The sequence below is a fragment of the Bicyclus anynana genome, chromosome 1 (genome assembly GCF_947172395.1).
Source record: "Bicyclus anynana chromosome 1, ilBicAnyn1.1, whole genome shotgun sequence".
In the NCBI taxonomy this organism is placed as follows: Eukaryota; Metazoa; Arthropoda; class Insecta; order Lepidoptera; family Nymphalidae; genus Bicyclus; species Bicyclus anynana.
Genome location: NC_069083.1, coordinates 10241603 through 10255860, shown reverse-complemented (window position 1 = coordinate 10255860; position 14258 = coordinate 10241603). Strand labels below are relative to the sequence as shown.

The following is a 14258-nucleotide window of genomic DNA, read 5'->3' as shown; positions in this document are numbered from 1 at the left end:
TGGACCGTTAAAAGGCTAAAAAGGTTAATGATAACGGCGTGCACCTCATAGCCGATACCTTGTAGACTCATTGCGAAACTTTATTGTGAAAGAAATTTTCCATTTGTGTGTAGGTATAGTGCCTACCTTTTGCAAGCCACTAACATAATGATGAGACTTACACAATCATATGATACAGGACGGCCTTCACACCCCTTGGCCGTTCAAGGAAGTTGTAGAACTTGGACTGCAAACGTCGGTAGCGCGCGTCGCGTCGCGTGGCGCGGTAGCTGAGCGGCTTGCCCAGAAGCGACATCCGCGGCGTCGCCAGCCGGTCGCCGCCTCGCTTGCTCTCACTGCAACCAACCCACACGCTCACCCATACTCTTCTTGATACTACCACAGGGGCTTTAGCCAAGTGGCATGAAGCGTTAACGTTTGTAGAACATAGAACATTACTATAACATTCTCTTTTTACAAATGTTTAACCCTTTGAAAACTAACAAAATGATCACGTGACCTGTCGATAGTGAATGTCATTCCCAAACATTTTTTTAATTTTCGAAACGGTAGGGTTTGTAGAAAGAGAATGGTCGTGCCACATGGCTTCAGACCTAGTGCTATTCTGTAACGATGCGCCACTACAATTCATCAAAGTGAGTCTCAAAGGAAAACGGGACCCGAATTGTGAAAAATTGCGTACAATAACCAAACTAGACTAAAATTGTTACGATAAATCCCAATTTTATATAGATATAGCTTTATTTGCGAGATATAACTTTATTATTACGAGAACTATTATTTAATTACGCAGCGAGTAGTGACCCATCTGAATTACTTCTGAATCGAAGGTCGTGTATTCGATTCTTACAACTGGAAAATATGACAATACCCACAATAATGCGACCATTATTATCGTAAATTCCTTAATCAGTCTATTGACTATTCTACTCATTCACTTTATATCTGTATTGCTTTGCTAAAATTGTCATTTGCCTTTCTCTCTCTCTCTCTTTCTCTCTCTCTCTCTATCTCTCTCTCTCTCTCTCTATCTCTCACTCAATATGGTGTTTGACAAAAACAGATAGAGGTGACTTCGAAACTCACACTGTCAAACCATAAAAACATCGTTACAGAATAGCACTACTAAATGCCAACAATCTTAAACAAATCGACTATATGAGGACGGGATTGGTTAACTGTGAGTTTCCTCAGTTTTTGCGGATCTTATTAGTTATTAACCTATTCGTAAGGTAACTTTCTTGCATAAATTGTAACCGGTATAAATTACACATCAAGGCAATAGAAACGCAGCCTTGTTATTTAGATGTCTACGCTATCACGTCATGCTCGTACATGGGTCTAAGCTATTATTTTTTCAGGAACAACGACAGCGGAGACCGAACTTATTTATTTACAAAACCCTCAAATCAGTTTGGCGCCAACCAGATGCCGTGAACCTTTGGACAATTCACACTAAATTCGTCAATTTATGAATGTAAATGGTAGCACAAAAATATACCGTACAATTTTCTTGTACTCGTAATGTGTTAAAAATAAAAATTTAGATTGCGTACCAAACAAAAAGTTGCTCCTAGCAACTTACAACGTCCAATTACTGAGTACTCGAGAAAAATTGTAATATCCGCTGTTGCCTGTCTCTAAAAGGCTATTATTTTCTACTAGTTCATTGCTTGTTCTGTAGAGGTTATACCTATGGACAACGCTGAATTTCACCAACTCAAAAATGTAAAATCATAAGTGCGAATCTTAACGAATATAACCGATCTTGACGAAATTTGGCTCCGAGATAGACTGCACAGTTAGCTAGATTCTTGGTAGTACTTTTTATCCATACAAATAAAATAAAGTTATACGGACGTGGACGAAATTGCGGACGTCAACTAAACTTAGTGATAAATAAAATAACTACAAGCAAAGCAAATAAATCAAAATATTATTTTTATTTTAAACTAAAAAGAGAAATTTGCAAAACCTTTACCTTCTCTATTTACCTACTTACTCCTGAATGACTGACTGTATGAAAAAGTTACGTAAGGATCCAGGTGACGGGTTTTAATTAAAAAAATTTGTTTATTCTCTTTGAAATGTACAAAAATACAACTTGACATAATACAGCCAGGTCAACCTGCAGCGCAATTTGCCTACCGAATTCGACTACGGCCATGCGCTGTTGGAATTCTCTTTTTATAAATGAACCGCTTGTTCTTCAGTAAAACACAAGTGCTACAGCAACTCTGAATTTTAAACAAGTTTTTTAGCCAAAACATGAGTGTGGAATTATAAATAAGATATAATAGTTATTTTGTATAGTAGATAGTTAACGAGTACCTACGCTGAAAACTATTTCGTAAATATTTGATATATTTATATTTATTGTGATATATAAATATTAATATAAATAATATAATGTTGAATTAAAACTTGACACAAATATTTTTTCGAATTGTGTATTTGCTGTATGCCTATGTTTAATCGGGTCTTAGGAGAGTGCAAATTTAAAAATTATTGCACGGTGCACTAATCTATCAAGTTACACAAGTCTATTGGCTGCAATATACATCATAAATTTCGGAGAGTGTACTCAAAAAGTGTTCGATTTAGTTTCTCCTTTATCACAACTGCTGGACATTGCACAGATCTACACCGCTACGTAGTCTATATCCCTTGAACGTAAATACTTTCTACGCGGTTCGTCATTACTAATGATTTCTACGAAAAAAAAACAAAATTAACTCATTTACCCTTCTTCAAAAATAATACCCTACAGCTCCAGCCCATATGTTATGTAAATAAAAAATTACACTGACCTACCACACCATATAAGAAACGAGAAGAAATATATTGCATTCAAAAATAAATTAAGGGACTTTCTTTCGAAAAGTGCTATTACGCGGTAAATGACTACATGAAAGATAAAGAAAACAAAATATAAAATCGGTCTCCCTATCACTCACTCGACAACTAAGGGTACTCCCAAACTGGGTATCCATAGCTTGCATTATATAATAAAGTTTGGCTGGTGGGAGGCTTCGGCCGTGGCTAGTTACCACCCTACCGGCAAAGACGTACCGCCAAGCGATTTAGCGTTCCGGTACGATGCTGTGTAGAAACCGAAAGGGGTGTGGATTTTCATCCTCCTCCTAACAAGTTAGTCCGCTTCCATCTTAGACTGCATCATCACTTACCATCAGGTGAGATTGTAGTCAAGGGCTAACTTGTAAAGAATAAAAAAAAAAAAAAGTGTAACTAGCATAATTTTTATTCTCTCATTTATTTACTTCTTTTTTTTTAAATTTTTAACAATATAAGTATAAAATACAAAACATTATTGTATAATGTAAAATGTATGGTATTGCTTGAATATGAAATAAATAAAGTTAAAGTTAATATAGCATCAATAATGCAGTATAGAGAATTCCCTACAAGCTTCCGTTTTCTCTACAACCTACAAAGTGAGAATATAAAGAGAAAATAGGCATCTTCTAGGCAAGCACGTTCCACCATAGCACCATCGAATACCATCAACCTTGATTATGCAGTTAAAACGCTAGCTTATAACATTAAAAGCTCTTTTGTACTCGTAGTAATATAAATTTTCTACTGCACAGTTCAACAGTCAGCACTCTACGTGACACGTGCTATAAAAGGTACTAACGCTTTAAAATGAATTATACAATATACACAGCGCAGTACTAAATGCTGGTATGATAATAATAATATTCTCCATGCGAGCCTTGTTTGCCGTTTAGCGAAGCGGTTTTTATATCCAACCGTTGGAATACACGTACTTCTACCTACCTGTTTTAATTTTCATTTTTTTGCATCTCCATTCTATACGGCGTAAAATGTTACATTTAAATTTCATTTCCTGTATACAAAACGTGAAATGAAATATCGTTTCCCTGTGACAAAGAAAGGGAAGGTTTTATCAATCGAAATAATTTTAAATCGCTTGTTTAATATAAAAACCAATTGGGTACACAATCTTGTAGCGAGCAAAAGGCTTTTCCATTTAAAAAAGGGGTGGAAGCATAACCTATTATGCTCTTCCAACGTGGATGGGTTGATTACGTGCCTTATAATTTCGTAGCGTTCCGCGGTCCGCCCTTTCCGGACCACCGGTAAGTCCGCAATCTATTTTCTTTTAAAAATATTATATTAAGCTTTTATACTTATTTTAGCTATTATTAGTAAAGTTAAAAATATTCTATTAATGCTCGTATTAATAATAGAGGGATATTATCTGCCTTAGACCATACTTGCGACCATCATGTGTTGTCTCTACAAGAGTTTATGTGGTTTATCACTTGTCTATTAACACTGTACCAGCTGGCCTATTCAGTATTTTGGTCTTTATTATCAACCTATAGTAATAATCAACAAATCAATTACAAAATGTCATCTACATACTATATGATATCCACCAGTAAGCACCGGATGACATTTGTAATTTGTATCATAGTATGAAGATGACATTTTGTCAATTGAATTGTTTTTTATTTTAATAGGTTGATACTAAAGATCAAAATAGGAAATAGGCCAGCCGAAATAACGTAGTAAAAGATAAGCCCACGTGTTTACCTCTCCATCCCTTACTTACAAGATAAAACTCGTAAACTTCTCACAGTTAGTTGGTTGGTAATACTTCCCTTGAAGGATCAGGCTTCCATTTACATTACTATCCATTTTCTGAGATAATAAACTGTATTGGTGCCAGTATATTTGCCCGTATCTCGGACAGTGCGTAAAGCTGTCGATCCTTTCTGTAGTCTCTACGGTCATAACGGATCACCGTTCCTATATTCGATTCAACTGAGGAAAATTGCGCACAGCGGCCAGCGCTGTATAATATTCGTATCTTCAGCAACCAGTTGTTAGGCATCAGAAAGATTTAGATAAAATATAGCCGAAATTAGATCAGAAATACGTTATTACGTGTACATACAGGTACACGTAATAACGTTTTTCTCAAAACCAAATAATTTTAATTACATAATTTTTTTTTGAGAATTAAATACGAGTAGGTCCTTTACCTATAATATTAAATACCAAAAAAAAAAATCGATTCTATGTTTGACAAATTGATCCATGTGTCCAGGTGATCCGAGAGCTGGCGCTTATTTGGCCTAAAGGATAAGCCTTGTCATCCAGAAGGTAATAGCGCCAGCGTATTGGGTATCTTGCCCATAGGTGATCAATTAAATGCCGTGTATTTCTTATAAATATCTTATTTATTATAAACTTCAATTTAATATACTGTTAATTGTTAGTTTTGATTTATTTTAGTTTAATTATTAATGTGTATTTGATGTTGACTGAATAAATAAATAAGGTATACATAATAAATAAATGTTGCCTGGCTAGCTCAAATCAAAATATTCCGACCCGACTAAAAACATAAAAGAACACTATTATATCGGTTACAACGCAGAAATTCGTTGATTCGGCCACGACTGGAACTGGAGGATCCTTTAGACCAGAGTCAGGCCACTGGTTCTATGCATATCTCTCACCCAATGCTGACCAGAATCTGTACGAATTACCGCTCCTCTCCGGATCGGGGCTATGCTGTGCTCAGAGCACAATTGGACCTCTTGCGGAGCCCTTGATCACCTCAGCACCACGGACTCGTCTGCCCATTGGGCGCCGGTCGCTTGTCCTGCCATTCTGCACTTAATGACATCCTGAGAAAAGCACAGTGATAACGTTTCCGTCGTTCTCGAGTCTCAGATCGTGCGCAAGTGCCCCGGCAGGATGTCATTAATCTCCTGGAGAATAGGCTGTGCGCTGGTGTAATTTGCCACGTGTGCCGACACATACGTGCAGTCGACCAGCGGACGTGCTGGGGCGGCGGCGGACATGCGACAGTGTCAAAAGGTATACAAATACTAATATAATAATATCTCGGCGCCCAATATGAATTCGTCACGTTTGGAGTCGAGACACCTAGGTTCGTTGAGCAGGAGCGCCCCAACTCACCACAAGGAGATTAGCAAACGCCTCAGGGAGGCAACCGGCGACCCTCGGGTAGGTAGCTTACTCGCGCAACGAATTTCAATCACAATTCATTGCAGTAATGCTGCCTGCGTGATGGGCATCTCTTAGTTAAAATTTAATTTTATAATTTTATAGATGTAGTTAATTTACTTTTATTATTAATATATGACTATTTAATCGATTAATTATATTCGTACTGTACCTAGTCTGAATAAGGATCACTGTGTAAAAAAATCACAAGAATTCAATTTTATATTATGAGTTGAGCCTAGACGAACGCACTGCCGCAATAATTATGTCAATAATGTCAGTTCTTTTATTGTATATAAATTATAAGAGTATGCTAATATTAAAGCAATTTTGTAGAAGTAGCAGGGTATCTGCGATCATTACTTTCGGAGCTACAGGGATTAGAGGGTCATATTTACGCCACTGCCAGGGATCGCTCAAAAACGCCCAATACAAAATAGCTCGAATGACGTCATCGATCTAAGTGATCGTTAGATTTGTATGGGCGATCAAGCAAACCTACAAATATCTTTGTTATTTGTGCGTTTATGTTTATGGGTACTTCAAACAATGAAAAATATCACGTCGCACATGTTATTTAAGATAAAAGATTTAAATTGATTTTGAAATTTTATAATCTTATTTCCTTTACAAATATTCCGACAATCTTTGTTTTTAAATATTAATTAGTTAATACTGAGCCTATTTACACGAATGTCTCAATATACGCCCGAATGTTCAAACCTAGTCACCATCTCCTGAAAATTACCTAGATTATAATCAGTCAGATATTGCCATTGGATAGAGATCAGTAGGTGGTCTGTGTCACCATTATACCATAGGTACGTGTACTGAAACAGACATTGCTTAAAAAATATTACTGAAACAATACAATCAATCGTATAATTGCTTGCTGTGTTAAATCAAATAGGTTGTGTACCAACCCTTGCTCCTCATGCAACATGCAATATATTCAATGTATATGCGATAGTGATATCATGCTTTTATAACTAAAGGATAGGTGACGTAAGAAGAAATAGAGGTACCTACTCTATATATAATTATAAAACAAGTCGCGTCCGTCGCGTCACGTAATAAGATCACAGATTGTCTACTGTAATGGACGATTTATATAATTACACAGATATTCTTCTTTGTTTTACGTATAATATCAAAGATTAATATTTCTTCCATTGGCTTAACAAAGAACTAACTAATAAAATCCCTAATATTGTCGGTAATTAAAAAAATGTCCACTGAGCAGTTTTGCCATAGTGAATCATGTCTTTTTCAAATAAAAACTGACCCTTGATTCAGGCCCAGGATTTTGAATATCATGAGTTTTTAGTTCTAGTTCTCTGTCTGAGTAGGTGCCGATAGCTCCTTGCGGAACCACTACGGCGTCACCGGGAGGGTTGGGCGAGCGCAGAAGCATCGCCTGATGAGACCCGAAGGCTGAAAAAAGATAGAGGACGGAACTTTCGGAACGGGCGTCGCCTATGAGACTCGGACCTCGGCTTAGAGAGCCATTCGGGAGGGGGTAACCGTGACCTGAGTGAATCAGTCCGGACGCTCCCAAGATCGTGAGTTAGAAAACCCACGTCCGGGTGATGTTAGATATCGGGGACCTTGTCTTCGCTGGCGAAGACACTGTGTAGCTTGTGTTTGTATTGCCTGGGAAGCATTGTCGGTTATTGCGTACGAACCACGACGCGCCCGTGATTTGACGCAGAAAACGATTCTGTAGGGTTTGAAGGGGCCTAAGGGTCGCTTTGGGACGGTGGGCAAACACTACACTAGCGTAGGTTAAGATCGGATCGTACTTTTGTAAAGCGTTGAGTTTTTAGTATCATCACAAGAAGGTCTTGCAAGATAGCATTAAAGTTTACTTTAAACTTTGTTGTACGATTATCTCAAGCACAGGTGTGTTTGGCGAATAAACTATAAAACTTTCCTAGTTTCAGGCAGATGCCTCGGCGCGATTGAGACATTTTTATTTGGCAACTGAAAATAAAATATTGGCATTGCTACTGAAAGCTTTTCCAAAGTTGCAAAGTTATTTACTATCCAATAAGTAACTATTAACCACCTGTGAGTATAATATAAAAATTTGTTTTACATAAAACAAAGAAAATGGTATATGTACTTGGCTATATCTAACAGACTACAAAATGTATATGAACACAATACACACACAAGTGACAGAGGTTTTTAAAAGCTAGCTGCCCATTATGTTTTATATTATTGATGTACTTACCTACGTAATTGGTTTTAAGTATACAATGTTACATGCTTTTAAAAAGCTTAACAGTCTAGCTAGTCTTTTACCAATACAATCATCAATCGAGCCAAACAGAAATGTTTAAATTTAATAATAGATATTAATAATGAAAATTATAGGAATGTGCTGGGTTCAGAACGTATACCTAAGGACACTAGGATGACTAAGTAATTGTTTAGACATTATTTTTCAATACTTTGGAGATTTTTAATAAAACTTAACGTAATGTCGGATTACGTTAATTTTTGTAAATAAAAAGTAGATGCTGTATACCAAATTCTCAGCTATTCATATAACATAAGTTTAGTTGCTGAAATTTTGTGTCCACATTTGTAATAATTAAAGATCGCAATTCAAAATTTTATGGAGAAAAAAAACCTAAACAGTCCTTGGTCCTAAATAAACAAAGGGAAAAATATTTTTATAACTAAATCGTGACGAAAAGTCAACTGATTGTTGAACCGAACCGAACTCTTGAATTATTATGTTTATTTCTGCTTGGTTATTTAGGTGTTACAATGGAAAACGTTAGGGAATACATTTTTCATGCTACTTTTACGTATATTATGTGTAATATTTATTTATTTGTTTATTTTTTTACAGAAGAATCCGGGAAACCCGGGAAGATATCACAGTTGCCCAATTCGTCTTCCCAAGCTTCAGTAAACAATATAATAAAAGATAATAGGTATCTACTTACAACATTACTGAAGAGAAACACAAAATATAAAATATAACAAAAATGACACAAAATAAAAAAAAATAAAATACAAAACATTAACCAATTAATAATATAAAAATTTAGTAAGATACGTAAATGAAATACCCTAAAACAATTAATACCTACTCCAATAGTTACCTAATAGCTTAATATTTTTACTAGCATCGGCGGCGGAGAGTGATCATAGGTACCTAATATAGGTACCATATTTTAATCAAGAGAATCAATAACATATTGCCTGCCTACCAGTTTAAATTTTTAACCGACTTTCTAGGCAAATATTATAAATGTTTGCAATCTCAAGAAGTTATAAAATTAGGAAACGCAAGGCTTGATGTTCAGTCTAAATTATTCGGGTTCCTATGAATACATATAACGTTTCCAAGTTAATTTGCCGTGATATGAAATTTAGCTGTGGCCCTGCTTGTAAATGGATTCCGAGGAAACTGTTTATGGTGTATGTAAATGGCCTACCACAGATGTTGGTTAATCATATTCTTTCGCTTATCATAATATTTATTACATAACGTAATGTACGTACATACCTATAAACTCAGAAATGGTTTCCGTTACTAATAAAAGCTCCCATACTTTTTAGTTATTAATTGTAAGATATGCGACATTTAAATCTCAAGCGAAAAAGACTTTTGCTACAATGCTACAGTACAATGAGTACCTGCTGTTATTAATTCTGTACGAAACGTAATAATTAAAATATAATTATATCTAGAAAGAAAACATCTTCTTCATTATATACATAATGGAGCATGCACCTCCAACTTTTCAGTTGTGTGCATTTTATGAAATTAAATATCACGTGTCTCAAACGTTGAAGGAAAATATCGTGAGGAAACCTGCACACCAGAGACGTGTGTAAACTCTGCCAATCCGCATTGGGCCAGCGTGGTAGACTATTGGCCTAACCCCTCTGATTCTGAGAGGAGGCTCGAGCTCAGCAATGAGCTGAATATGGGTTGATAATTATGATGATGATGATGATATACATAAGATGTATTTAAAGTATATTTTTGTTTATAAAAAAATATTTATTTATTTTATGTCATTTTAGATGAATGTGAGATTTTAAAAGCGCAGTAAATAAGTTTTTTGTATATTTTCAGGGATTATAAGAAGTTTGTATGGTATAAATTCCATTGTGGTCACCTGAATTATAAAACTCATACACCTAATGTTAAAAATGAAGCTAAATTCAAGGAGGTATTTTCATACATACATAAGTTAAGCTGTGAAGAAGGAACATGACTTAGCTTAACCCATATAATCGATCGTCGTGGGCGCCACTGGGGTGTAACTACATCCGTAACGAGCTAACTTTTCTATTTAGATCCAGCCTCGAGGTGATACATACAAACATTGATAGTTCATGGGTACAATTCCATGACAATCGGTTGAGTAGGTAGTTAATTAACACTGGAAATATAATCTTTTTTCATTTGCACCAAAATATACTCTAGAGTAAAGTTAGAAAAAAATATATTTACTATTTAAATCGAACCGACTTCAAAAACATATACGTACCTACCCACGAAAAAAGCGAAAAATAACATTATAGTAGATATTTTGTACCTACTGATCACTTTGAAGGCGGTGCCAAGTCGGTAATGTTTTAATTAACTTTAGTTTGTCAGACATTATTTTTTCCTTCATATGGTTTTTAATAACTTAATTAACTTATTATAAACTTAATCAAATTATTTTTCAAGGGTTTGCTATTGTTTTTTATATATTTATTAACGATTACAATCGTAAGAAACGCCGGTACTATCAATCTATTGTAACGACAGATCCGCCGCCTAGCGCTGACATAATTAGGGAGTAATTATGACAAGGGTTGTCCCTTGTATGGATAAACACAACGCTTCTGATGGCGCCGCTGTACGTATATGCATTTTAATTATATCTCTGTAACATTAGCTTTTATAATAAAAGGACGCACAATCATGTAGAAAATTTCACTTGAAAACTGGTCAATTTTTCTTTGACAGATTTAGAATTATTGGTAAAGAAAATTATACCTAAAGGCCTTTAAGTACAGTCCAATATTCAATAAAATCCCAAATTCAAAGCGAATTCAACCTTAAAGATTGAGTTTAAGGTTGAATTTGCATATGCGACTACTAGAATTGAGTGCCAAGTAGTTGTGTTTGGCACTCATTGAGTGGGGACGTTTTTTGGTCGCTGATTGTGCATCCACTTTTTAATAGGAGATCGGTGCTCTGTAATGAAAATCAAAAGCAAAAAAATTTTTGTCAAAAAAAACTTTTATTTAAACGCTATAAAAAAGAAAAAATGATTTTTTCATTAAAATTTTTACTATCAACTTATAACCTCATTATACACAATTTATATGATAAGAAAAGCTTGTCGCGAGGTTTAATTACTTATCAGTACTTAATTAAATTAAAGTTGAATATATAATAAGAAAATATAAAGTTACCAGATCAATTTACATAATTAAATTTTTTACTAGTTTATTTTTAAAAACTTTTATTCACATATAAATTGTATATAATGAGTTTATAAGTTGATAGTTAAAATTTTTAAAGAAAATATTATTTTCTTCTTTTTAGAGTGTTTAAATAAAAGATTTTTTAAAAAAATTTAACGTTTTTTAATGGGAAGAGCGTATGTACTTTGTTACCTATGACCTCCTAAACCCATCGTGATTAAAACTCCCTCTTAAGTCCCTATGTTTTGACTAGGACCTACGAACGTTTACTAGTTAGGTAGGTACCTACATATTATAAAGTATTTTTACAGATGATGTAAATTATTATAGTTACACAATATAATTTAAAATAGCTCTCTTTAAAACACGGCAAAATATTTTTTCATCGTAACTATTTAGTATCGGTTGGTTAGCAAAACATTGAGGATTTAGTGCGTTTTACGACTTGCTTTAGAATAACACAGCACATATTTTATAGTGGAGGGCTTAACTGTTTAAAAATTATGTTACGTGCCACTTTAGAGGACGACCTCCACTCCTTACGTAGGCAACTCTTCGTCTTAAAGCTTCACTTGTAGTGTTTTAGAAGTCGTCGTACAGGCATAGTTATATATAAACAACATCAAGTTTATCACTTTGAAGATAGACAGAAAACCATACTAGCGGAAGTGCTTGTATTGTCATTTCACATATTGGATAGAATCATTATGGTGACATATCAAGTGGTTGTAGTTATAATCATGCATATTTATATAATCAGCTTCTTTTAGATATAGTAGTAAGCTGAGAATTTTCACTGAAATTTCTTAGAAGAAAGAACTCAGGATTTCATGCTAGACCTAGGATTCAAACCCAGGACCTCGTGATCCGAAACCACATAGGCTAACCACTAGACCAACGAGGCATTTACATTTATAACAATGGTCAGCGAATCGCAAAAAGCAGCCATCAGTCTTGTGAGGGGCACATGGTTCAAAGAGCCAATTGACGTTGGGGTCCCAATGCTGCCCCGATAGCCAAGTGGCACGTCGATTCTCTTTCTACGATCGACTGGTCACGTGATCAAAATCTGTCATTCCCATACAATTTTCTACTTTTGATCGTATCGATTTCGATCGTAGAAAGACAATCTACGTGTCACTTGGCTACAGGGGCTGGAATGGCGAACTTTAATAAAATTACCACAAATTAAAAAGGGATAAAAATTTGCAGAATACAAAAAATCAATATTTGAAATTCTTATGTGTCTGTTTACGCTAATCTCCGGAAATACACAACAAACTTTTATGAAGTTTTCACAAGTAGATGTATTATCTACTTGTGAAAACTGAATAAAATATGGTTCTGTTTATAACATACTCGTAGCTACCTATCCGAAATAAATTGAAAATTAATATTAAGTATATTAATATTTTAGTCTAAAATAATATTATTTTATACATCGTTGCGTTGACAAAATATATCATAGGAATAGCTTAACGTTTGTGCAAAAAATGTGCTACCTATAATATATTATCAATTATCATCTAAGTACCTATACGAATATCTAGAATTTTAACAGGAGGACCAAATTATAATAAGTGCAATTAATAGGCAATTGTAGTATGACCTATATACAGTTTAATAATAATTTGTAATGCAAGTATATCGTAGGAGTGTCGAAAACAGACGCAATACATTATTTAAGTTTTAAATAGGTAGGTACATGCTTCAAATGTGTAAACTATACTTAATCAAGTGTCAGGTTGTGTCTAGTAAAAGTTTGTGTATAAGAAAAGAAAAAAATATATTGGTTTTATAAGTTTATAAGGGTAAGGTTGCCATTATGTAACCACACAATCTTTGAATACGACGTAATTATGTAACAATAAACTAGGTAATTATTGTCTACGCCGTAGCAGATACCTACCAAAAGCCTAATTCGAATGATATTTGGGATAGAAATATTTTAAGATGCAGGTATGTTGACCTAATAATTATAATCATTGTCAACCTATTTAAAGGATCCACTAAAAGCCTCCCTTTACCAAATCACTGCAGGAGTAGTATTTCAGTGTTTGGACCCGCCAAACAGTTCCAATGTGGCGTGGTGGGCTTCCGGCCTTAATGTTTAGCGCTGTAGCGATCAATATCAGATTTAAATGATAATGACCTGCTCTGTAAGGCATGGGGGTATGAAAGCCACTATTTCCCAATTTATTTCCCAAATTAAGAAAAAAAAAGCTTAATATTTCATAGCTCGACAAGGAGCTGGAACCGTGAACCTCATGATAAAAGTCACATAGGCTGGCCACTGTACATATGAAGAGAAACAAAGTATAAATAAATACAAGAGGATAAAAAATAATAATACACGAAATCATTACAAGTTACACATGGATGTAATTGGTGGTCCAACAACTAACATTGTTAACTTCTTTCTATTGTCTCGAATGTTGTGATATCATTTAAGGCTGCCTTACCCTCTCTACGTGTGGTAGGTATATTTTAAGTAAGTACCTAATACAAAAATCATATATACAAAGTTTTAGTAACTAAACAGTAATTAAAATAAGTCATTGTTCTTTCGGATTAAAAAAAATAAGTTAGATAAATAGTGTATAGCGATGTCAAGGAAGAAGTTGAGGATTTACGAAGAAAACTATTAGTAAGAATAAAAAGGTACCTAGAATTTGTTATGGTACCTTGTAGAAGGTTAGTTGCCTGCCTACCAGGGTAAATGTTAATAGGAGTTTCTAGGTAGGTATTGGTTTATCATCTAACTACGATAGCAAATA

At 34.7% G+C, this 14258-nt stretch overlaps 1 protein-coding gene across 4 annotated transcripts in view; it reads right to left on the bottom strand.

Moving 5' to 3' along the window:
* The window catches only part of LOC112051242 (potassium voltage-gated channel subfamily KQT member 5), a 61516-nt gene that overhangs the window by 46182 nt on the left and 1076 nt on the right, over positions 1-14258 (bottom strand). For all 4 annotated transcript variants that reach the window (XM_024089815.2, XM_052885019.1, XM_052885095.1 and 1 more), the window contains exon 2: positions 162-335. In XM_024089815.2, the coding sequence (XP_023945583.1) occupies positions 162-295 (134 nt within the window). In that variant the 5' untranslated portion in view covers positions 296-335. The remainder of the gene's footprint in view (positions 1-161; positions 336-14258) is intronic.